The sequence below is a fragment of the Sciurus vulgaris genome (assembly GCF_902686455.1).
Source record: "Sciurus vulgaris genome assembly, chromosome: 1".
NCBI classification, from domain to species: Eukaryota; Metazoa; Chordata; class Mammalia; order Rodentia; family Sciuridae; genus Sciurus; species Sciurus vulgaris.
This window is the reverse complement of record NC_136461.1, coordinates 118,392,776-118,419,176: the sequence shown is the minus strand read 5'-3', so window position 1 is coordinate 118,419,176 and position 26,401 is coordinate 118,392,776. Positions and strand designations below refer to the sequence as shown.

Genomic DNA, 26,401 nt, shown 5'->3' with positions numbered 1-26,401 from the left:
CATGTATGGGAGGACTTGGAAGTCTAATGCAATCCTGCTGTCAGTCAAAAGTCAAGAGGTGGACCTGGGTGGGATTCTGTGGAAACTTCCCTGGGATCCTCAATGAAACTAGAGGGCAGGAGGGGCACACTGTTCTTCTCTGAGGGTGATACCACTGATGAGAATCAGGGCTGGTGTGAAGCTTGAACACCCAAGAAATGCCAAGGCAAGAGCAAAACCTTTTATTTAAAGGATAGAACACACCCAGAGAGAGAGAGAGAGAGAGAGAGAGAGAGAGAGAGAAAGAGAGAGCTCCACAGAGACAGAAGATAGGGTTCAAGTTGGAAGTTGGTGCCTGAGGAAGTGGGGGTGTACTACCCCTTTTATAGATTTTAGATTTCCTTTGTTCTCATGTCCCTCTTCTCCCCTTATCTTGCCTACATGACTAGTGACCAAAAGGTGGGCCAAATGGTGGAGTGATCCAAGAGCTAGAAGTCACCCAGGGGTTCAGGCAGGAAGGGAGAGACCTAGGGGGCATTCATTAACAACACCTACAACTCCCTGCAGCGAGGAATAATCCCCTGGAGGCAGGTAACATTGGCAGCAGGTTGAGGAGGGGGAAGGGCTCTGGAGGTATTAGCATTTTATTTCCTTTCCTTTGGAACCAGCCCCCATCTTTCTTATCTGATCCAATCATTCATTACCTACACTGAAGGTCCTTTTGCCCCCTCCTGTAAGGTGTCAGGCTAGCTCAGGTGTAGTTAAGGGCCACTGAGTCAAGACCCCCCAGACTCCAGGAGTTGGGTGGAAGCAGGCTTGTGGAGAGCAGCCTGCAAACTCGTTTATTGCAGGAACAGTTATACATTTTATAAGTTTCTTGCCCGATCACAATGTGCCACAGGGGATCAGACCACCAGGCTCCTATACAGATTCCCTTGGTAACACTAGGTCAACTTGGGGCAGTTGTTTACTTTCCTAGATGGGAGAAGTGGAATGCTCCTCCCTGCAAGTTTATACACTTGAGACACTAACTGCTGCGAGCCAAGAACTAGGATTTCTCCCAACACCCTCCCAAGAGGACCCACTCTTTCCCTTGAGAGTGTCCACTTTCCCCCTTTTTCTAGCCTTTTTAATGAACTTATGCCTGCTACTCTGAGCAACATATCTACCATCTTTCTCTGATGATTGCAAGAACCAGTAACAGAGTACCAGTATTCAATGGCTGCCTTGGCTCTGCAGGTGATCTTTGCTCTGTAACATTGACTCTTGTGATCTAACAAATCAGATCCAGCCACTTGGCAAAAACAAAAACAAAAACAAAACAAAAAAAAAAAAAAAAAAAACAGAAAAGGCAATGGTGAAAAGAATGAAAGGAACTTGAATCAGTGTAGCTACACCAGAAAGACAAAGAAACCCACATCCTTAGCACTGTCTTCAAGGAACTTTTATAGAAGGGAATGAGAGCAAGGGTTGGGAGTTTGCACAGCTGGAGGTTTTCCAAGCTGCCAAAGCAGGTGATCTTAATCAGGTGTGTTCTGTTCATCATTATCTCAGGATTGGTCAGGTGGAGCTTTTCCACCACATCACAAGATGTTTATAGGATTAGACATTTTCCTTGGAATCCAAGGTGGCGTGGAGTAAAGAGATGGATACAAGAAGGGGGCAGAGATGCCAAGTCCTTCCACCCATCAGACTTTTGCAGGCAAACATGAAGAGGCTAAATCCTTGTTATATGATGAGGTTCTTGTGTCTTTTACTTATTGCCATCTGTGGGAGCAGTACCCCCTTTATAAGAATAGTCACTGGCCTATTTTATGAATAAATTCACCATAAATTGATACCACCCTTTAAGGTCACAAATCCATGGGCCCTAAGCTGCAAGTCTCTTGCATAGGCTTAATAGTTAAGTTCAAAAGTTGAACCAGTATCTGTCTCTTCAATCTAGAAAATGCCTGGTCCCACCAATGACATTTTCTTATAAATCATTGCTCCCATTTATTTGTTCCTTTGGTTTTATTTCTCTCACTTCTAAATCCATACCAACTATTTATATCTCTGAGAATTTTCTCTCCTCTCTACACTTTTCCCCAGTGCAGGGGAATACCCATGTAGGGGGAAGGTCCTGCTCACAGACCCTCCCTCTATCAGTAGATTTGTAGCTAAGGGAAGATGGAGATGATTTGACCATGCCCCACGTGTTTCCCTCAGATTTAAAAGTCAGATAAAGCATTTCGCTTCTCTCAGGGTGGAGTGAAGTAAGGAGGAGGATTGGAGCAGAGTTGGAATTTCCATGTACACATGAAAGGAAACCAGTATCCCTTCAGCACATATCATTCATTACATTTATTCATAAAAAGAAGTGATTCTATTCAGTTATGATTACCAGATTTAACAAATAAAAAATATGGGACTTCCAGTTACATTTGAGTTTCAGATGAACAATGACAATTAATATTGTATGGGATATAATTATAGTAAAATTATTATTTTTAATCTGAAATTCAAATTTATTAGGTACCCTGTATTTTATTTGGCAATCCTATATGAAGTGTCAGGCACTCTACTAGGTGCTCGGATTATAATGTGACCACTATACATGGTCCCTGTGTTAGGGGTCAGATAGATTAGGATGATGGGAACAGGTAGTTAAGAGAATAACTTCTATAAAATGGGCCCAGTGTGTTGACTCCCACATGCTTTCTTTTCCAAGAAGCAATTTACCTACAAACCTGCCTATCCTAAATGGACAGGATATGTTACATTCCTTAGCAAACTACCTGTTATCTGCAGGAGAAATGTTCAAGATAATGTCAATGGAGGAAACTAGGACCAGATCCTGAAACTCAGGGAGATAAGAATAATTCCTCTTATCAACAACATCTGTAAATATATGGTTAAGAATCCAATTAGAACCCATCAGCATGGGCCAAGGTGACCTAGAGTTGACATGGTAATGGGTACTTGAAAGTCTGATGTCAATCAAAAGTCAAAAGGTGGACTTGGACAGGACTCTCTGGAAAATTTTCTGGGATCCCCAATAAAACCAGAACACAGAATAGGCACAAGGCCTATCTCCTCTCTGAGAGGACCCACTCTCCCCCTTCAGAGTGTCCTCTTTCCTTTTCCTATCCCTTCAATAAACTCATGCCTATTATTCTGAGCAAGATGTTTGAAATCTTTCTGACTTGGTTGCAAGAATAGGGGTTTGAAGGGCATGTCTTCATGTTGCCTGGGTTTCTTGGAAGGCCCCCATCTCTATAACACCTGCCTTACTAAAAGAAGTGTAGAAAATGCAATACTTTTGGCCCCAGATGTACAATAAGATTTTAAAAGTTGCTTTCTGAACATCTCTTTCCAAGCACAAGAAACAACTACTATTAGAAATTCTCAACATCCTCACTTTGGACCTCTCTCTTGCTCGGCCACTCCTCTCTACCTTTCTGAATGCTACTTCCACCTTCACGTTAAAAAAATCTGTACTTTATCTGTTACTTCTGTGTGTTTCCCTCAATTCTTTGTTCAAGACACCAAGAACCTGGACTTGGACTGGACATCCCAATGGAAAAAAAAAATATTTACACTCCTGAAGGACTAGAAATTACCCTTCACCATGATAAACTCTATAGTAAAGAAATCGATGCTATTGATGGGCAGGAGAGGAAAATACAGTCCAAATTCAAGAGGCCAGAAGTGACACCCACACTGCACAATTAGCAGTTTACAAGGATCCTTTGCTATAAATGAACTGGGTACAATTTTAGGAAACAGTTTAATAATTCCAATGAATAAATGCAACCAATACATCTCCAGAGTATTGGAGAAATCTTCAATCAGAAGTGAGTAAGGAAATAAATACATCAGTCTTTCTCTATGGTCTTCCTGCTCTTTATTGTTGGTCAGCCATTCATTCATTCAGCTCGTGCTTATTGACAAATTAGTACAAATTTCTACAAGTGTTCAACAAGGCACTGAAACACAAACCAGACTCACTTCCAGCCCATTTATGACAGAAATAGACATCACATAAGTACATATAGAAAGACAATATTCAATAAGTGTGAGAACCTCAGTCCTTGTCCCCAGTGCTAATCTGATGACAAGGACAAGGCTCTGAGAAAAAGAAAAAAGAAGTCTAATCGCTTTGCTAGCAAAGGAGAAAGGCAACAGACTCGGTTGCACAAGCTGCCACGTTAACGGCTAGGGGGGGCAGAGGGCTTTAAAAGGGGGACTACAGAGCTGCTTTCCAGATATTATCATACCTCTAATTAACGTTCATCTTTATCCTTAAGAGCTGTTTTCTCATTTCCCACATCCAGAGTGTCTGTTCAGGTAAGCAGTACATGGAAGGGCAGATCATCCCTCTTAGGATAGAAAGAATGTTCATCTTGTTTTCGCCTCAGGTAGGGAGGGGAAGGGGGGAAGAAGAAAGGGAGGAGTGTCAGTTTTATAATAAGCTCCCAGTGGTGGAACAGCAAGGTTTACACCCAAACATAAAGTGAACCCTGTTACATGAAAGGGACCCTGTTATGGGGGAGGTGGATGATGAAGTGCTACTTCGTTTAGAGAGAGAACCTCTTCACAACTCTTTACAATACATGCTCTGGGGTGGCCTCCCTGAAAACGGGTCATTTGCTCTGAGATCATCTTTCACTTCTAATGCAAAGGTCTCCTTGAATGGTCATAACTTGCTGTCTAGGCAGTTATATTGCTGAGAAAGGTCATCTCTATGTCTACATCATGCATTCCAACAGGGGCAATATCATCCTCAAGGGGCAAATATTGGTTCTTGGGAAGGTGAAGAAAACAAAAACCTTACTTTTTTTTTTTTAATGTATAAAACACACCTATACATACAGCACATAAACAGATGTACACATCTGTGGCATTCAAATTTCACGGAAGGGCTGGGGATATAGCTCAGTTGGTAGAGTGCTTGCCTTGCAAGCACAAGGCCCTGGTTCAATTCCCAGCACTGCAAAAAAAAAAAAAAAAGAAAAAGAAAAAAAAATTTCATGGAGGAAGAGGGTAGCTAGTTTAAAAAAAGAGAGAAAAAGAAAAAGAAAGAAAAAAGCCTAACAGGCTCCTTAGGGATTGATAATGAAAAATAGGCTGAGCAACACTGGTCTCAAGTTCTAGATCGTCCTTTTCAGCAGATCATCAAAAAATACCATAATATCCTGACTGTCAAGAAAGAACTGTGAACTAGGAGAGGCACAAGGGATTCCATGGTGGATAAGACAAACATCAGGCCCTTAAAGGTTAGTGGGGGCCAGTGTGGGAGGGGTAATTCCAGGGGCTCAGGAAGCTGAGACAGTGAAATCCTGAGTTCAAAACCAGCCTCAGCAACTTAGCGAGGTACTAAGCAACTCAGTGAGACCTTGTGTATTAGTCAGGGTTCTCTATAGGAACAGAATCAACAAAAAGTATGATTTTAAAAAGGGAATTTATTAGATTGGTTTACACAGCCAGAAGCTGGATAGTCCACAATGGCCATCTGCAGGCTGGAGAGCTGGAAGAACCAGTAGCTACACAGTCCAAGAGGCAGAAGCCCCAGAACAAGAAGGATCAACAGTGCTACCCTAGTCTGAGACCAAGGCTTCTGGAAGCTACCTGGAGAATCACTAGCAGAGTCTACTTTGGAAGAGTGAAGAAGCGAGAGTCTGATATCCTCAAACAATGGAAGCAGCAATCAAGAACTCATTCAAGAAGAACTGAGCTTGCATCTGCATCTGCTTCCTTGTTCTTCCAACTTTTATTCCATCTTGTTGGGTGATGCTGCCCACACTCAGGGAGGGTCTCCACTTCAGTCACTATCCCACATTCCAGTCATTCCTAGACACATTTACCCTCATTTACACACCCAGAGGTCTCTTAATCATGGGCATCTCTTAATCCAATCAAGTTGACAATTCAAATTAACCATTACACTCTGACACTAAATAATATACAAAATAGGACTGTGGATGTGGCTCAGTAGTTAAGTGCCTCTGAGTTCAATCCCTGGTACAAAAAAAAAAAAAAAAAAAAAAAAAAAGTTAATGGGAGAGAAGACACAAATGCAAACAAGAACATGGAGAAATTAGTTACCAGTTGTGATTTAAAAAAAAAAAAAAAAAAGTCCACAGGGTTTGAAACAGAAAATAAGGGGGTGGTATCTGTTTGAATACAAGGGGGAAGGATAGTCTTTCTCAGAAGGGGCTTGCCTTTAAAAACAGGGCTTCCAATTTGTATGCTTGTTCATTTATCTCTTGATTTGCACAGTTCTGGGCACAATTTAGAGGCAGCTCCCTTTTGCTCACCTGCAAATTTTACTATTTTCCCATTCAAAAGCTCCATAACAACTTATGTGAAAGCAAAAAATGTTTTTACAACTGCTCTGACACCTAGACTATGTGACTCATGCCACAAAACACAGCAGAACACTGCACTGGTCATGCGCGTCCGTGCTTGATCTATGTTAGGAGCCTCATGTAGAACCAGAAGCTGTATGAATTTGAGGAAATGCTGGCGGGGTGCAGGCATTGTTTCCATTTGAGAAATGAACATGTTATTTGAATATAAACAAATGTATAGCTTGGCATAATTAGGGACCCCAGGACAGCTTTGGAGATATTTTTTTCTGAAAGACCTAAACCATTGGAAGATGGCCCTCAACTTATGAAAATGCGCAGCGACTGGGGTTGAGATACAAACATCATTTAGGAGGGCTGCCATGTTCATATTTTAAAACCCAGGGTAAGATGTGACACTTCACTCTTCTACTTCCTCTTTTCTAATTTCCACTTGACATATCTGAATATTACCTCCTGTCTTCCTTGTCAGATGGGAAATAAGCCTGCCTTCTGGTGAGACAGACATGCCCTGTCTGCAGCCAGGCCTGGTTCCCATGCTTCTGCGGCTATTGCTGCTGATCCTGGGTGAGTAGCTGGGCTGGTATGGGACAGTAGCTTCAGTTCCTAAAGTCAGAAAGGGGAGTTTCTGTCTCTTCTTCTACATGGGGTTCAGAGACAGATAGCAAGAGACAGGAAATGAGTAGGTCTGGGTTCCCAAAACAACCATAAAACTGCAAATACAACCATCAGAAGAAGCCAAGTATTTTGCCCTTGGCTTCACATCACTGTTATTTTTTTTTTTTTTTATCCAAGAGGAAATTTGGGTTTTTATTTCTGCCAATCCACTACTCTAAATTCCTTCCTTATACAACTCTGAACTAAATAATTCTTTGATAAACAGTAACTTTCCAAACCTGGGTGAGTGAGGGAAGGTCTACTAAGAAACATGACCTCCTTCTCCATATTTTAAGCCAAAATTCAACCAGAGATTTAAAAAGTAGAAGGAATAATGGGAAGCCCAAGAAATAAGGGGAGGATAAACCATTTTTCCACGTCCTTCCCTGTGTGTGCACTGTGAGTTCCAGTGAGAGAAGAGAGGAAAGGAATGAAGTATGCAGTTGCCACACATGCAGGAGCAGAAAAGAGCCAGGGTCGTGGACACAAGCCATTGCATTTGTAAAATAAATCATAGACTAATTTTTTTCATTGTTGTTTAGGAACTTTGGGTGGTATAGAATGGGTGCCAAGAATTGGGAGGAAAGAAACAGTTGTGTAGTTAGGTGGTTGGAAAACTTAGAGTATCTGATTGAAAAAAATTTGAGAAATATCATTCTATGCTAATAATCTTTGCATCTGGGTTCCCTCACAGCTCCTGGAAGAGAACAAGCAAGTAAGTTTCCCTTCTTTTTGTTCCTCCCAAGTTCTGACCATTGATCCCCTCAGTCACCATGGTCTGTCCCAACATTTTCAAATGAGGACATCAGGGAGATGCCAACATCAGTGATGTGGCTGCGCTGGGGTCATGATGGTCACCATGTTGGGCACATAGCCCCAAACTTCTCAGTCTCTAGCTCATCCCACATCACCAGAATGCCTTGGTGTAGAGAGGGAGGAAACATTAGCGGAAGGAAGGTCAGAGGCAGCAGGCAACTGTTCAGAGACTTTCAGCTTTATCTCCTCTACTCCTAAAGTCATTTGCCTCTGTATGTCCAAGTTAGCACTGCTACCAAAGGAAATAGAAATAGTTTCTGTACACAGAGGAAAATGCCACAGTAAAACCCTTGTATGTTTCCGAATGGAGCTCATGCCACCATCATGCCTCAGCTTCTGGGCCCATAAGTCAGCTGCAATTCTGATTCTTTTTTTTTTTTTTTTTTTTGCAGTGCTGGGGATCGAACCCAGGGCCTTGTGCTTGCAAGGCAAGCACTCTGCCGACTGAGCTATCTCCCCAGCCCAGTCAGCTGCAATTCTAAACACAAGCCTGATTTCTTGAGCAGCCCAACCTTCTTAATTCAAATTCTTTATATCCCTTAGTTATTGACTGTGTCCAACTTAGATGGACAGTAGAGTTGCCTTCCCTATAGATTCTCCAACTAAGCAAAGTTTAAAAATAATGAAAGTAGAGAAAGAATCTTCTTCATTAAATGTTTAAAGTCAAGCAGGAAGTGATTTTTTGGAATCTAGAAACTGCTTCTGAACATCCCACTTCTACCTTCATCCTGACAAGAATGAATAAAACAAAAGTATCTCAGAGTCTCCCTACCTTCTGAGGACTTTGCAGTGTTAGCACAATGACAAATCCTTTTTTTTTTTTTTTTTTTGGACTGGAAATTGAATCCACTTTACCACTGAGCTACATCCTCAGCCCTTTTTATTTTGAGACAGGATTTCCATAAGTTGTCCAGCCTGGCTTTCAACTGGTAATCCTCCTGTCTCAGCCTACCAAGTTGCTGGAATTACAGGAATATTCCACCACACCTGGCACAAACTTTTCTACACTTTTCTCAGCCCCTACCAAGACGCATCTCCTATGATATCCCCTTGCCTATGTCCAGGGTAAGCAAAGGATGAGGAAGAATAGATTCCATCATGGGTATTTTTTGAAGTTGTCTCTGTTCCATTTCCAGTCCCAGTCCCAGGAAAACCCCCAGCTGCAAAGCTGATCCTTCCCCTGTCCTATACCTACCCCTCACTAACCTGCCTTCATCTATTTCCTGTTTAGAAGTACCACCAAAAGCTGCACTTCTGCTCCATCCTCCATGGTCCACAGTCTTCAAAGGAGAAATGATGACTCTCACGTGTGTGAATTACCATTGGGCATCCCAGGGGGACACATTTTGGTATCGTGACAAGGAATTTTTTAAAACAACATCTAAAAATTTAACAATTAAAACATCTGGTTATTACCAATGCAAGACCCAAGGATCCTCCCTCAGTGACCCTGTACATGTGGAATTTTCATCTGGTGAGAAAAAAGAGGAGTCTCTAAAATCAAGCCACATGGGTTGAGTACAGGTGGAGCTGCAAACAGGCGTGGGCATGTGTGATATACTGGACCCAGAGGAGAGAGTAAGGGGCTAGGGCAGGAGCAAAGTGTTGTATTGTCCATCTCCTCATTCAAAGAAGTGTCTGCACCCTAGAGGCCACCAGGCAAAAAGAAACCCAGGCCTGAGTTATGATAAGGGATAAAATTTCTCTTTTCTTTAAAGACAGGATTTCTCAATGCCATTTTCTGGAAATTAGTTCCCTTTTCTAGAATAAGAAAGAATCTAGTATTGAATACGTGGAAATGTTGGTGGAGGACATGTGCAGGAGTGTATAGGGTCATCGCTCTTTTCTCGTGGGTAGAAATGAGAGTGAAGAAGTGACAGGGAAGTATTGAGTGTGTTCTCTGCTCTTTGCAGACTGGCTGATCCTCCAGGCGCCACACCCTGTCTTTGAAGGAGATAATATAGTTCTGAGATGCCAAGGAAAGGAAAAGGACATATCTAAAATGATTTACTACAAAGATGGAAAACAACTTCATGATGGTGATAACTTAGACTCCATTAAACTAAATTCAGTCTCCAGAGATGATGGCAAATATCATTGTACTGCTTCTAGGAATTCTTTTTGGAATCCTTTTTTCAGAGAGAAAACTTCAAAACCCCTAAGGATCCAAGTTCAAGGTAATGGTTGAACACCTGTGGGTTTAGGTTTTGGCAATTAAGCTGTGAGGATGAAGAGAGGGTGTTTATCAATAGGGATTGCATGAAGAATATCTTATAGCACAGTCATGGGAGGAAGATAGTTCCCAGTTCATGGTTTTCTATTTCCTGATGGTTGGTGCTGAGAATACAAGTATATTTGTGCCCCAATTCCCTAAGGATTGTGTTTGTTCTCTCTAGAACTCTTTCTACATCCTGTGCTGATAGCCAGTCCCTCCCAGCCCATGGAGGGAAGCCCATTGACCTTGACCTGTGAGACCCAGCTCCCTTTTCAGAAGTCACATGTCCAGCTCCAATTCTGCTTCTTCAGAGATGACCATACCCTGGGGTCAGGCTGGAGCAGCTCCCCAGAGCTCCAGATCCCCACCATGTGGAGAGGAGATGAAGGGTTCTACTGGTGTGAGGCAAAGGCAGTGACTCACAACATCACAAAAAGGAGCCTGACGTCCCATATACATGTGCAGAGTAAGTGTCAAAGGGGGCTGCACTTCAGAATCAGAGCTGGAGAGAGGAGAACAGATCGCAACATCTCCTGCCCCGGGATGGTTGATGTAGAGAGGAGGCTCCAGCTATTCTGGTGTCCTTTCCTCTTTAGACTCAGTATTAGACTAACTTCCCTGGAACATTCTTTTCCATCTCAGCCAGGTAATGGTAATTATTGATGAGTTACTGGGTGCCCAATCCTGTGAGGGTTACAGAGATATACAGGATAGGTTCTCTCATGAGTCAACAGACAACTAGAAGCACCATTGACCATATGCTGTCTCTGAAGGTCCCTACAGTGTTTCTATTAGTCAACCTAACCTCACACCAAAATAATCAGAAAAGGGGAAGATGAATATGGACTGGAATAGTCATGGGGGCATGGAAGTGAGACTGGAGAACTCTTGAAGGATAGGAAGTGTTTCGGTTATGAGAAAAGTCACTTTGGGATAGAGGTAACATCCCCAGTATTCTATGATCTATTAGCATATCAAAGGTTCCTTAGAGATAAGTGTTCATAAAATTTGACTGAAAACAACATCAGGTTTAAGCAGATCATGGGCATGGTGCCTACTTTACCCAAGGATAGGAACTCTTGTGAGAGTGGGGAAGGATATCATTCCCTTTATAAAATATACACAATTAATTTCTTATTTCCTACTTTGGACCCAGTCCTATTGCACCTACTGCTACTGGCCTATTCATGGCAGCACCAGATTTTTCCTTGACTCTGAAGTTCCTGCTATCAAAACCCTCACTTGTCTTGTGTCTTTCCAGGAGTCCCTGTATCTGATGTGAATCTAGAAATCCAGCCTCCAGGGGGACAGCTGATTGAAGGAGAAAATCTTGTCCTCATCTGTTCAGTTGCCAAGGGCACAGGGACTGTCACATTCTCCTGGCACAAAGAAGGTGCAAAAAGTCTGGGCAGAAAAACCCAACATTCCCTGTCGGCAGAGCTGCAGGTGCCTGCTGTGAAGGAGCAGGATACTGGGAGGTACTACTGTGCGGCTGACAACAATCATGTCCCCATCCTCAGCAGGCGGATTATAGTCACCGTGAGAAGTGAGTTCCTGATTCCTTTCAATCACCCTTGTTTTGCAAGCCAGAGTTGAAGTTCTTCATCAGCCATGAAGATCTTTTTGAAGGAGGCAAATGAACAAGGCAAAGATGCAAAAAACTACCCACCCAATTACACACATGGCCAAATTAGTTGAAGATGCTTTGCTCCCTGGGGAGAGGACTTTGTGATGATGAAGATAAAATTATCCAGGGTTACTTTTCTGGGTTTTAGGACAATGTTCCTGATCATGAGATTAGAAAGTGCAGTCAGTGGGGAATAGAAATGACCAAGGGATGTATCTTTAAGCTCCTTGAGTGGAGTTATACATCTGTTGCAGCATCAAAATCTGACAGCCCTTCTGTCTCCCTCAGGTCCTGTATCCCAACCTGTCCTTACCCTCAGGGCTCCCAAGGCCCAAGTTGTGGTGGGGGACATGGTGGAACTTCACTGTGAGACCCTGAGGGGCTCTCCCCCAATCCTCTACCAGTTTTATCATGAGGACGTCACCCTGGGGAACATCTCAGCTCCCTCTGGAGGAGGAGCATCCTTCAACCTCTCCCTGCCTGCAGAACATTCTGGAAACTATTTCTGTGAGGCTGACAATGGCCTGGGGGCCCAGCGCAGTCACAGAGTGAGTCCCTACATCATAGGTAAGCAGATTACGCACACAGTAGTCAGACTGTGTCCTCTACAAACAGAACTCTGCTGGGCTATTTGCTGGTGTGACATCCGAGAGTATCCCCTACTTTTTCTACTTCCATTTGGGAGTTTTGAGATTCTTGTGATTACATACTCCTTTATTTTCTCTGTAAGTGCCTACAATTGCCATATTCCCCACCTGCCTCCTAGAAGAAACTCAAAGATCTTCCAAAATACCAGATACGTAAGCTGCAGCAATTACTGGCAAAGAAACCTGAATTCTTTCTGAATTCTTTTGTCCAGGAACAGTGACAAGATCATTGACCAGATCATTCCCTGCCATGATTTTCTTCCTGCCTCATGCACTCTTAATCCTTATTTTGCTTCCTGGTCACAGGACAAAGTACTTTTAAGAAGTGTCTTTTACAAATTTATATTCTTGATGGCCACAGATCATCACAAAAATTAAATACTAGCTTTTCTTCATAGAAAAACATGTGACCCATTTATACATTTGACCTCTCTTTTTAGAACTTTGCCACAAAAACAACTGAATAATATCATGATGTTGATCATTCCTCAATCTCATTACAAAGAATTATAAAGATTTTAGCATTTAAGTTAAAATAATCAGTAAAAGCACTCAAGCATCAACTAAATGGGCAATACATTCCTGTATACTAAGAGAAAACTAATAGGTGAAGGTATTGATGACTACCTGCCCATTCCACAGGAGCACTTGCCTTCACAGGGACTCTTGTACTGTCCCAACACAAGATGTGACACATAGACTGAACCAGAGAACTAATGTGAATATTAATAAAACTGAATGTCTCAAGCTCAAAACTATTCCATTGGGGTGTATTGCATCCCTCCCCCTGCAGACCACTGAACTTGCTAACAATGGTGTCTCTCAGCCCTAGAATTCCCTGATTTTAGAGGAATGTGCATATGGAACCAGAAGTTGAGGAACTCCTATGGAAGGCATGCAATGGAAATACCTAGAACTCAGCCCCTGGAACACAGAAACCTAGAGATGTGGGTAGAAAGGCACACTGAGATGTGCAAAGTATAAAGACTTACCTCTGAGGCCCTCAGCATCCCGCATTTTGTATTTCAGAGGATGTACAAAAGACCAAACTCAAACCATCTGTTTAGATTTAGCAGGAACCCTACACTTCTAATTCAAGGTCTTGGCATCTCTACTTGGATGAGATAGCAGAAGTCATCTTTCCTGCAGCCAGTGATGGCTCATTTTTCAGGTCTGACCATTGTCATTCAATGAGTAGTCCACATTCACATTCCCTCCCCTTTAGTCAGTCTCTAATGCAAAGCAGAGCCTCTCTTGCCAATGAAGCACATAGCTTTAATCTAAAGCACTGCAAACAGACTGTCTCATTTACGTTTCTTCACTGCTTTGCAGAACCAGAAATCTTATGGTTCATATTCCACATGAATGGCTTTTCTATACTTATTTGCTGTCCTATTTCTATAGTCATCAATGAAAGTGGAATTATTGTTGCTATTACTGCATCTGGATATTTTTGTGCCAGTCTGGATCAATTAATTCAGTTGCCAATTATTGGGCAACTACTGAATGTCGAGCAAAGTTCCAGCAACTACAAATACGGCACAGGAAAGATAAATTCCTGTTCTTATGGAGCTTATATTCTATTGAGGTCATCTGATATATGACAATGATAGATGAATGAATGGAGGGATAGAGGGATGGATGGATGGATGGATGGATGGATGAATAGACAGATGGATGATGAATGAATGATGGATGGATGAATGTTAGACAGTGCTAAATAGTAAGTTGGAAAATGAAGTCAGGTAACTAGGTAGAGAATAATGAGGTCCTAATTTAGATAAATGAGCTTAGATTCAGCAATAGAAATGACCCTTGATTTTAGTTATTTCTGTTAATAATGATAGCTTACATTCATTGAGCACTTCACATACATGATTCTTATTACAAAAGCTTGATATGTAATTTATAATTAGCTCCTTTTTAGAAAGGAATAAACTGAGACTTAGAGAATTTAAAATTTTTAAAAATCAAGATTACAGCCAAGCACACCTACCATCTCAGCAACTCCAGAGGCTGAGGCAGTATGATTGCAAGTTGGAGGCCAGCCTCAGCAACTTAGCAAGGCCCTGAGCAACTTAGCAAGACCCTGTTTCAAAATAAAAGATAAAAAGGGCTGGGGATGCAGCTCAGTGGTAAAGCATCCCTGGATTAAATTCCCAGTACCAAAATAAATAAAATAAAAATCAAGATTATAGAACTAACAAAGGGCAAAGACAGGATTCCAACCCATGTTTTTCTGAATCCAGTTTCATGTTCCTACTATGAACTATACTGTATATTCTTTTATTACATTTCTTATATACATACTTATACAAAACTGTCAATGAACTATTTTTCCTCCCTCAGTCCCAGTGTCCCACCCTGTCCTCACATTCAGGGTTCCTAGGACCCAGGCTGTGGTCGGGGACATGGTGGAGCTTCACTGTGAAGCCCTGAGGGGCTCTCCCCCAATCCTCTACCAGTTTTATCATGAAGACATCACCCTGGGGAACATCTCAGCCCCCTCTGGAGGAGGAGCATCCTTCCACCTCTCCCTGACTGCAGAACATTCTGGAAACTACTCCTGTGAGGCTGACAATGGCCTGGGGGCCCAGCGTAGTGAAACGATGACACTCAACATCACAGGTGAGTAACTAGAGGCCATAGCATCAGTCAATAAAATATTTCTCCAGTAGACAGTACAAGGTCTATCAATGGCAAAGTTTCTGAACATGCCCACCAAGGCCTGCAGCTTCTTGAGACTGATGCTGATTTCATGTGGGGAGGGAAAGGAAATAAATCTTAATCTTAGATGCTGGTGACCACCTTAAATGTGTCATTGTTTTGAAAATTACAAAAGATAAAGATACTAAAGATAATTTAGTGGACAAATTATCTATGCCTGTAAAAATTTCCTTTATACTAAAGATAATTTTAATGGAGAAATCAGAAACTGGAAAATGCCTGTCCTGATAGATCTCTGGCTCCACTTGCATGTTTTTTGTCTAGATCCAAAACTTTTGCCACTGAAACTCAAGTATATATCTTGCCCCTCAGGGAATTCCAGGAACAGAACTGTTCTGATGACCACAGGAGTCACTGGGGGGTTGCTTGTCATCCTTGTCTTTGCTGCTACTTGGCTGTATTGCATTAAGACCCAGAAGAAATCAGGTAGGTGTCTCTGTCTTATCCTTTAAGGCTGTAACTTTTGCAATTGCTACAATAATTTGGAGTTGGACAGTGCATCCTATAAAAGCCAAATATTCCTTTCTAAGTACTAGCCCCTCAGTTTTATAGGCAATAGTAACAAAAAAGGTAGGATAAAGATTTCAATGAAATCTTTACCTCTTGTGTTTACTTTGAGACAAATTATGTATCAGAGCTTTACTTTCAATTAAAAATTAGAAAGTTAAGCATTTACTGTTCTACCTTCATTCCAAAGCCTACTGAAAACAAAAAGGACAAACAACCCCCCTCCATTTGTAACAAAAAGTAGGTAATCTTTGTTAAGTGCAAATCATAAACCAAGATGTATTTGAATAGTGGTCAACTATAATGAAATTTGGATTAAAATTAATAGAGAATAACTGAGAAGATATTAAAAATTCAATTGCTGATTATAGGTAGTATACATATATACAATTGCCTTTTGTGTGTTAATTTTACATTCTGTAACCTTGTCAAACTCACATCTTAGTTCTAGTATCTGTTTTGTAGATTTCATAAAATTTTCTATATAGATGGCATGCTGTCTGCTCAGAAAGACGGTATCACTTTTTTCCAGTCTTAACCTTTTCTTTTTCTTTCTTGATCGCACTGGCTAGAAACTTTTGTGTAATGTTGAATATAGCTGGTCAGAACAGACATTCTTGTCTTGTCCCTGATCTTAGGATGAAGTATTCAATTTCTCACAATTAAGTATTATGCCAGCTGTGGGGTTTTCACAGATGCACTTTATCTGGCTAAGCAAGTCCTACGATTCCTAATTTGTTACAATTTTTACAGGCATAGACATTTTGTCAAGTGCTTTTTCTACATGGGTTAAGTTAACCCCATGATTTTCTTTTCCAGTCTATTAATAAGGTTAACTTTGAGTGTTCAAGTCATATTATATTTCTGGGGCCTTTATCATGATTGTTGGATTTGATTTACTAAAATTTTATTAAGAATGCTTGCATATATGTTTATGAGGAATTGGTTGGTAACTTTTTCTTCTTTTCTTGCCTTTATATGACTTGTTGTCAAAATTATACCCACCTGGCTAACACTTTCAATATTCTCCATTCTTTTTTGTATATCTACATTTCCATCTGTTATCATTTTTGATCTGACAAAAGAGATTCTTCTAACATTTCTTATAGTAAGTGTGCTCTTATTACTAAATTCTTTTATGTTCTTACTGATTTTCTATATATATCAATAATTGAGATAGGGTATTGAAATCTTCAACTGCAATTGTGGATCTGTTCATTTCCTTCTGCAGTTCTACCTAGCTTTGCTTTGAGGATTTGATGCTCTTTATTAGGTGTGTGAATATTTAGAATTTTTATATGTGTTTGATGAATTAAAAATTTTATCCTTATAAAATGGCCCTGTTTACCAAACCTCCCTGATAGCATAGTTCTTGCTTGATATTAATGTAATAAAGTAATAATTACATTATTAATGTATTAATGTGATAATAAAATATGATTAATAAAATGATAAATATTATTATGTTAACAAATATAATTACTGTTAACATGGTATTTCTTTCCCCTTCCTTTTTACTTTTGACTTATTTGTGTCCTATGCTTAAAGTGTATTTTTTAAAATAATTAAAACATGATTAATTTCTTCTTTTTCCTTTGGTCCAATATGAGTCACTACCTTTTATAAAAGGTGTTTAGACCATCTGTAAGTTAGATTTTATTTTATTTTAATTGGCCTATTTATACTTATGTATGGGTACAGTATTATAATTCAATATATGTAAACAATATGTATTGATCAAATCAGGATAATTAGTACTTTTATCTCCTCAAATATTATAATTTTATGTCTTGGGAATTTTCAAATATATCTCTAGTTATATTTAGAAGCTTAATAAATTGTTATAGACGATAGTTACCCTACAGTGCTACAGAATATTATAATAACTTTCCCTGTCGACTAACTTCCTTCCCCACTATCTACCAAAGGGCATTAGAATCTCACTGTTGAAGTGGATAATGTTCAAAAAGCAGACTGCTCAGTCACCACAGTACCAGGGGAGAAGAGAATACTATTTTATGTGATCCATGTGAACAGAAGCCCCAGGGGGTTCTGTCCATCAGGTCTAGAAGAAGTGTTTTTGTTTTGTTTTGCTTGTGGTGCTGAGAATTGACAGGACTTCATGCATGCCAGACAAGTCCTCAGCCATTCATTCCCTGCCTGAAGAAGTGTTTTAAATAGCAAACTCACTGAGAAGTTGTGATCATTCCCCGGGAAGAGGGTCTCTGTCTTTCTTTTCTCAAAAATCTTGACTCCTGAACCCTCTACCCCATAGCAAATTTCCCTTCCAATTATTGACTATTTATCTCAGGAAGGAGTACAAACGTTCCACTATTTCTAAAAGTGAAAAGTTCTGCTTCTTGCCTGAATAATTCCTACAAATTATTAAAAGAGATTAAAAAATGTATCAATTCGATATTCAACCTACGTGGGTAAAAAATTTTAGTAATATATTTTGCTAACTTCTTGATATTAGGAAAGGCACTTAAATTCTCCAAATCCCAGTTTTCATCTATGTAGTTGTCATAATAACAGAAGCTACCTTTGAGGTGCTGGACAATGTAGGCAAACTGCTCAGTATGGTTCCTGGCCCAAATGTCCTCAGGGAAGACATGATAAATAGCCACCTCTTTACATCTCGATTTTCTTTTTAAAATGAGGAGATAGACTAACTTCTGAATCCATCCTTAGACAGAGACAAACTGCCCAGGGAAGATACCGGCTGTGGATGGTCGTGTCCTCTTATTGTTCTGAGGAGAGAGACACAGTCCTAGGTCATGATACACACCTCTAGCCTAACTTAGGAGGCCTGGCCCCCGGGGATTGGGCTTGCAGGCATCATTCAGTTATTTATCAAAGGAATCAAGGCTGGCGTGGTTACTCTGGGCAATGATTTGTGTTCTCTAAGACTTGTGAGTTTAAAAAGGCAAATGACAGGCAGGGATGTGAAACTGGGCACAAATTCACACTGGGGCAGGCCAGAAAATTTTCAGAATTTCAATGATGAAAAACTGCCTTATTATAACTAAAAAAAAAAAATTTTTTTTTTAAAAAGCTGCCTTATTTTTAAGACTGATAGAGTAGGCTTCAACATTAAACTTACATGCAATCACCTATTATAAAATTGTCAACTTGACATATTTCTTCAGTCCTTAAAGTATATACTTTAATTGGTTTCATTTTTTAACAAAATTTTTTGTGGGGGGGGCATGGTTTGCTGGGGATTGAACTCAGAGACACTCAACCACTGAATCACATCCCCAGACCTATTTTGTATTTTATTTAGAGACAGGATCTCACTGATTGCTTAGCTCCTCACTTTTGCTGAAGCTGGTTTTGAATTCTCCATCTTCCTGCCTCAGCCTCCCCAGCTGCTGGGATTACAGATGTGCACCACCACCACCAGCCGGTTAACAAATCCTTGTTGAATATTTTCAACTGTTAGGTGTGGCCCTGTGAATGCAAAAAAAAAAAAAAAAAAATTAAGACAAAATTTTCAGGCTCAAGTAGCACATCTTTTCATGAAGGCAAAATTAAGGGAAAAAAGAGAAATGGATAATTACAGCACATATTATCATTAGTCATTACAATATGACATAGTTCTATGTGCCTGAAGGTAGACAGAGCTGATGCAAAGCTCTGAAGAAGGAATGATAACTTGAAATTAGCCAGGTGAAAGAGAAGAAAGGAAAAGGTAGGGAGAAACTTGTAGGTACCCAAGTGACATGCAGTTCAGTATTGCTGCAGTGGATTTGCAGGGGTCACAATTAGAGAAAGAGAAGGTGGAACATACTATGGTAGTCACAATCTGGTGCCAATTTTAAGCCCCCTTCTTATCCTCATCTGTACTTGCTGAGCTACAGTCAGAAAGAAGAAGCTGGTGAGGAGGAAGGCCTCGGCCCACAGTTAAATATTACCTTGTCTCACTTCTGCTTCCCAGTCACCACTATTTAGTTTCTTTTCACCTTGCTATTCTGATTGAATAATGAGTACGGTTCTGGGCAGATGTCTTCCAAGACGCGGCCTTCCTTATCTATAACATGACATGGGGGCGAAGAAGGTTATTCCCCAAGCTTTGCCGTATATGAGATCTTACAATGATCTGATTTCAACCCAAGAATGTTCTGACACAGAGCCTGCTATCCACACAGCTCACTTACCCTCAGTGTTCCTTTGTTTCTTTTTCTAGAAGGACCTTCTGCCATGGGGACACCTAGGTAAGGCCTCAGATACTTGTGCTGCTTGGACTCATTTGCATGATTTGTTTATGACTACAATGATGCATATTTTTAAGAGTTTGAATGGGCTTCTTATCAACATTTTAACATTCTTACAAAATTTAAAAAAATGTGATTAGAAAGCAAGTCTCACTCCTCTTTGTGAATGATACTGTGTCCGCTTACATACAGAATACATGTTGTTATCTATGTTTATTTATCTTCTTATGTGCTCCAGTACAGACCTGACCTACTGATGTCTTAATGACTTCACCTTTTATAGGGCCACAGTTCATTCATTCCCTGTTCCTCATGAGTGAAGAGTCATATACTCACTTAGGAAATGATATTAAATGCCAGCATTAAATTAACCCTATTAACTGCACAAGGAAGTGCTATTTAAAAAAGAACCCACTTTTCTGAGGAACCTTCATAGTATACTCTGGGGAAGGCAGAGTATTACAACATAAGGTAGAAAATTAAAAGAGACCTTTTTTAAAGACAAAAGTCAAGTTACATGGGAATGCAGAAGACCTTGTGTATCAATGTTTAAACATTTATGTCTTTAAAAATAATCTTAAAAATTAGCCAAATATGAGTTTTACCCTATCAAAGGGACCTTAAGATTTGTGACTTCTGCTCTTGGACTTTGCCTCAGCTGACCTCCCCTGGTTTGATCTTGTGCCACACTCCTTCCAATATTTTCTTGAAAGAGTCATGGAAAGTGGCCATAATATTTTTTACATGAATTATGCTAGACTTTGGGCCTTCCTGGATACCTATTTCTCTGAGACTCTGAGAAACTGACGAACACTCTTTATCCATTGTCTCTTTCCCCTCTGTCACAGTTACAATCCCACTGAATGTCAGGAGCCTTCCTCATCCAGACGCTTCAGCATTGACCCCCAGGAACTCACCCACTCTGAGCAACCAGTACAATTGCAGCTGCAGCCAGTATACAGCAATGGTAAGGACTTCTTCAGAGACAGAGGGCTTCAGGGATGTGCCAGTAGGGAATGAAGGATTGAGCAACAACTCAGGATCTTTTTATATCCAATTTAAAGATGATTTACCTGGCAGTATAGGGAATAAAAGGTAGCTATAAATTTGGTGACTGTGAAGAAGTCTGATTTTCCTTAGTATGATGAAACACCTGAGACCGGGTACTTTACAAGGAAAAAAGGTTTATTTAGCTCATAGTTCTGGAAGTTCAAAGGAATGACACTGGCATTCGCTCTGGTGAGGATGTCATGGCAGATGGCACCACAATTGCAGGAATGCATTTAAGTGGGGAGATCACATGGCAAAGCAGGATTCCAGAGTGATGGAGGATGCCAATAATGACCTTTCACTAGACCCCACCTCTTAAAGGTCCCATCATCTCTTAACATCACAACACTGGGGACCACACTTCTAATAGATGACCCTCTGGAGAACAAACCAAATCCAAAACTAAACCATAGCAGAAATCTCAAATGTGGGCCAACTGCAACATCTTCTATTTTCTCACAGTAAATCCTGGAGAAAGCAACCTGATTTATTCCCAGATCAGGAGCATCCAGAATACAAAAGGAATTTCAGGTGAGATACCTTTCAGACAAGTAGAGGTAAAGTGGTGAGGTAGCAGTGTTATCAGATCCAGCAAAGGGTTTTTGACCAAAGGGTCATCTCAAGTATGAGTTCAACATGGAAGACATTTCCTGCTCCTCCTGTACCCATTCCCTCTTATCTGTCCATGTTGCTACTATTAGCCCATCAACTCTTTAAGGATAGACAACTCTTTAAGGATAGATGACTTCTTAAGTATTCATATCATAGAGTTCAGTGCTTGGAAAACTTAGACCCCTTGAAATAATGAATGAACATTATTTGCTAAATTAAACGTCTTGATGACCGAATGTGTAGACAACTATAATTATCTTAACTTTTTTTTTTAAATTTCTTCAGCATGATCCCTGTGAGATGCACAGTTGATCACATCATTGACTAGATTAACTACCCTCAGTGATTCTCCATTTCGGAGCATGATCATTGCCCCATCTGCACTTGGATTTCTCCTTCATGCTGTGTCTTATGGCCTACTGAACTTTTAATGTTTTAATATGTTGTCACTCATGCTTCTCAATAGTCCCGAAATGTCATTGACTCTAGTTTAACTGGTTTTCCTTGCCCACATTTCAGGACATAGCTCAGGTAAAACTCACAGTAACTCCCATCATCTCTTCCCATGTCCTAACCTGGGAGGAACTGATCACCCTTTGTGGCAACAGCATAGTTCAATGTGCATTTCTGAATGTCTTTTGCATTCGTTTCCATGTCCATTTCTCCTCTTCAAAATTATGGGCTCCTTGATCATACAGACAGAATTTCTGTCCTCTCTGTTTCCTCATAATGTACCTAATGTTTAATAAGAAGCATCTTTTCAATGAATGCTTATTGGCAGAATAAATAAGTGAAAGAGATACAAAGAACTCTTTGGAAAGATAGAAGGAATACACAATGAATTTTCTTAAGGCTCCACTGCAAATCTTTGGCTTCCTGGGAAATTGTTGTGTGACTTTAGACTGCCAGTCTCTCCTCTAGCCTTCTCCAATTCCCTGTGCAAAATAAAGTGAGTGATGTTTGCCTCTTTCTTCCAGATGGTCAATACAGTCATAGAACTGCAGTTTTTTTTAGTGTGCATGTATATTGTGTGTTGAGGGGAAGAAGTGCTTTTTCTGTGAGGGCTTAGAAAAATTCAGCAGAGGAAACAATCAAGGAATGAGCAGCAGAGGTAAAGTTGACTTGGAATGCACTGTGAATAGGTTGTAAATTGAACATATGGAATTTAAAACTTTTCTTTGCTATTTTCATCCAACAGAGAATTCACCAAGGATGCAAAAGAACAATAAGGTGAGATACATTTCCTGGCCTTCTCTCTTCTCTGCTCTTCCTCCTCTATATTTAAGTGCTTACAGTTTGTGGGTTTTTCACCAGGAACCTGCAGTCATTTATTCAGAATTGAAGAAGACACACCCAGAAGACTTGGCAGGACAGGCCAACAGAAGAGGCAGTGATTGTGAAGATGTTACAGGGAACTATGAGAATGTCCCATGGGCTCCAGCAGCCTCAGACCACTAGTTCCTTACCCAGAGTGACCCACAGAGAGCCCAGGGAACAGTTGTGTTCTGTGGAATAGAGGGGGAGGATGGTCTAGCCAGCGTCACAAGGGCTTTACATATATAATTGCAGTAAATACACAGAAATAATGCTAAAGGCTAAGTATTATAATATCTGTTTTGCAGATGAGACAGAGATTCATAAAAGTTAAATAGGCCCAGAGAGGTTATCCAAGGACATATGCAAATAAAAGCAGGATCCAAAAGCAGATTTGATCAACTCTGAGATCTGTGCTCTTAACTTCTGCCCTACCTTGTTTTCTCAATACAAGGATGACAGCAGAATTCAGAAGGATCAAAAGATGATATGGAAGGTGAATTATATGCCATTTGCCAAATAGGTGGCTTAAGCATGTATAAATGATATTCAGAACTGATTACCATAAGCCTCTTATCCATCCCACCATGTAGTATTCAACTTCTATCCTTTCATGGTCTTGGTTTTACATTGTTCATTGATCCTTTATCTCTTCCCTCAGTGATCTCTCTGTGTGCAATTTGCATCAGAATGGTTTTCCCCTTCTGTCAGTATCTCAATTTTATTTGCAAAATTTTCAGTAACCCTGTTTGAAATGGCTTGAAGTACAGAATTCGTTGGTCTACTGTCACAGGATCAATAATGCTATCTGCCCGTAGCAGCTCAGTTTTGCCACTTAACTTCGACACTCACAATTTGAAGCTACTGAAGCATCAGTGCCAATTCCAGAATCTCAGTAGATTCAATGATTCACATGACTAGATGGCAAACTTCGTGTTCACTCAGGAATTGTTTTTAAAAATTTGTTCTTTCTAGACATGGCAGTAGAATACATGACAATAGAATGTATTTTGACATATTATACATACATGGAATATAACTTATTCTAATTAGGATCCCACTCTTGTGGTTGTACATGATGTGGAGTTACACTGGTCTTGTGTTCATATATGAACATAGGAAAGTTATGTCCCATTCATTCTACTGTCTTTCCTATTCCCATTCCTCTCCCTTCCCTTCATTTCCCTTTGTCTAATCCAATTAACTTCTCATTCTTCCCTCCCCAACCTCCTTTGTTATGCATTAGCTTCCACATATCAGAGATAACATTTGGCCTTTGGTTTTTTGGGACTGGCTTATTTCACTTAGCATGATATTCTCTAGTTCCATTCATTTATAGGCAAATGTCATAATTTCATTCTTCCTTATGGCTAAACAATATTCCATTTTGTGTGTGTGTGTGTGTCTCACATTTTCCTTATCCATTCATCTGCTGAAGGGCACCTAGGTTGGTTCCATAGCTTTGCTATTGTGAATTGAGCTGCTATAAACATTGATGTGGCCGCATCACTGTAGTATTCTGATTTTAAGTCTTATGAACCAAGACGTGGGATAATTTGGTCAAATAAGGGTTCCATTCCAAGTTTTCTAAGGCGTCTCCATACAGCTTTCCACTCATGCAGGAATTCTTGTTACCTGAACTGGCAGTGGAGGTAAATTTGCAAAACATTAATCTGTAAGCTCAGAGCAGAACATTCCTACACATCTATTCCCCAATTGACTCAGAAACAGTGTCTACTATGGACACAACATGAAACAAAAAACATGTCACTGTGCTTAAGTTTCAGGAAAATGTACTGTTTCACTAACATATGATTTTTTCAGAGGCAGAAAAGGAATAACTGAAATGGTTAGTCTTGATCACCTGTCCTTACACTGCCTTTTTATAGTTTTTAAAACAATATGCTTTAAGAAAAACAAAGCTAGTTAGTTCTCTGATGTATATGAGTGGATCAGTTTATGAACATCATCAATTTTGCTCATCACTTTATGTAAATAACACAATAGCACTTTGAAAACCTTGAAGTAGTTCAAGCATAAAAGTACACAGTGTATTTCAAATTTTATGCTTTCCCCTGGAGTGTCAATAGTTTAGACAATAGAAAGAATAACATGCAATCTAATTTGAAGTTTTTAACCTTAGCCTAATGAAGTCAAGCAGCAACTGAAGAAAAATTCATTTTTTTCTTAGTGAGGAAATAAGTATTTTTTATTATGAGAAAAGGGTTTATAGGTCTTATTTCCATATTACTAGGTGCAAAACACAAGCCAAGGCAGTAGACCTGACCTGTAGGGGGATCAAATAATCCAGGTAGAGTCTGTATGTGCTTAAATTTTCTCCTAAAATCTTTCTATTGGGGTTTCAGGAAGGATAAATTGTTCTGTAAGAGAGAAAAAAGACATATCACTAGGTGCTTGTTGTAGGAAACCTATCTGGAAGAGAGGTCATAAAAGGAGAAAATTTCTCCTATTGACTTTGAGAGATAACAGGTCTAGGGGAGAAAGTCAGGAGAGAGACAGTGTGCTATACATAGACATCCATTCTCCAGGGGAACATGTTGGTGGTGCAGGTAGCACCAAGGACAGCAGCCTTTGGAAAGAAGAGAGTTGGGGACACCAGAGGGACGCTACTGTGCACAGAATAGTTCTGAGTATAGCAGGAGTCCTCCCTACCAGAACTCCTATCCAGGCAAACGGTGCTACCTATATGCAGTCAGGGTGAGTCTAAGGAGAGTTTGGGGAGGATCCAAGAGGAAGTTGTTTCCAGATAGTCAAGAAAGTGACATCAGAGACTTTGGATCTGAGGCATTACTATAATTTCTTTCTTTGCATTCTATGTATTTTGTTTATAAGTTTATTGAATAACAATTTATGCAAAATAAATTGCATGTATTTAAAGTGTACACTTCGGTGAGTTTTGACAGATGAAATCACATAACGTAATCAAGATTCCCAAGCACTTTTATCACTCTCACAGTCCCTCACCCTTAAGCAATGATTCTTTACTTTCACCTCATCCCATTCAATTATTGGTATGTTTTCTTTTGTCACGATAGGTTATATTTTATAAAAATGTATATAAATGGAATCATGGGATGAACTCTTTTGTGCCTGGCTTCTCTCACTAAGCAAAAAGATTGCAAGGTTCATTCATGTTGTTTCATGTATCCACACATATTTATTTTTATTGCTGAGTAATATTCCATTGTATAGATACACCATATTTGATGATTTATTTACCTGTTGATGGATATTTGGGTTATTCCACTTGTCATTATTAAAAATAAAGCTTCCTATATAAAAATATTTTTGTGAACATGTTTTCATTGCCCTTTGCAGATACTGTGAAGTATAATTGCTCGGTCACATAGTAGATGCATGTTTAACATTTTAAAGATCATCATGTTCGTTTCCTAAATGGTCACACAATTTTACATTCCCATGAGTAATGTATGGTAGTCACAGTTGTTCCACATCTCTGTCAATACTTGACATTTCCAGTCTTGAAATGCAGCCATCCTAAGGAGTACGGAATATAGTTTAATGTGGTGTTATGATTTTAATTCTCATTTCCCTGATGTTGACCATCTCCTCAAGTCCTTACTGACTTTCTTTAGATATTTTGTGATTTTTCTGTTCAAATCTTTCATCACTTCTTTTTTGGTAGTCTTTTTATTATCTGA

General features: G+C 39.9%; 1 protein-coding gene across 1 annotated transcript; it reads left to right on the top strand.

The window, feature by feature from the left end:
- The first annotated feature begins 316 nt into the window (after window positions 1-316).
- Window positions 317-26,018, top strand: FCRL3 (Fc receptor like 3). Its single transcript, XM_079109266.1, has 15 exons — window positions 317-1,507; window positions 6,567-6,714; window positions 6,802-6,896; window positions 7,681-7,701; window positions 9,034-9,276; window positions 9,716-9,979; window positions 10,199-10,483; window positions 11,279-11,563; window positions 11,933-12,211; window positions 14,641-14,919; window positions 15,331-15,444; window positions 20,591-20,709; window positions 21,255-21,323; window positions 22,603-22,634; window positions 22,719-26,018. The coding sequence occupies exons 3-13, from the start codon at window positions 6,836-6,838 to the stop codon at window positions 21,255-21,257; spliced, it is 1,953 nt and encodes a 650-aa protein (XP_078965392.1). The 5' UTR covers window positions 317-1,507; window positions 6,567-6,714; window positions 6,802-6,835; the 3' UTR covers window positions 21,258-21,323; window positions 22,603-22,634; window positions 22,719-26,018.
- The last annotated feature ends 383 nt before the right edge of the window (window positions 26,019-26,401 follow it).

Coding starts and splice junctions, on each gene's coding strand:
- FCRL3 (XM_079109266.1), top strand. CDS start 6,836: ATGCCCTGTCTGCAGCCAGGCCTGGTTCCCATGCTTCTGCGGCTATTG. Junction 9,980..10,198: donor CCTAAGGATCCAAGTTCAAG/GTAATGGTTGAA, acceptor TGTTCTCTCTAG/AACTCTTTCTACATCCTGTG. Junction 14,920..15,330: donor GATGACACTCAACATCACAG/GTGAGTAACTAG, acceptor CTTGCCCCTCAG/GGAATTCCAGGAACAGAACT.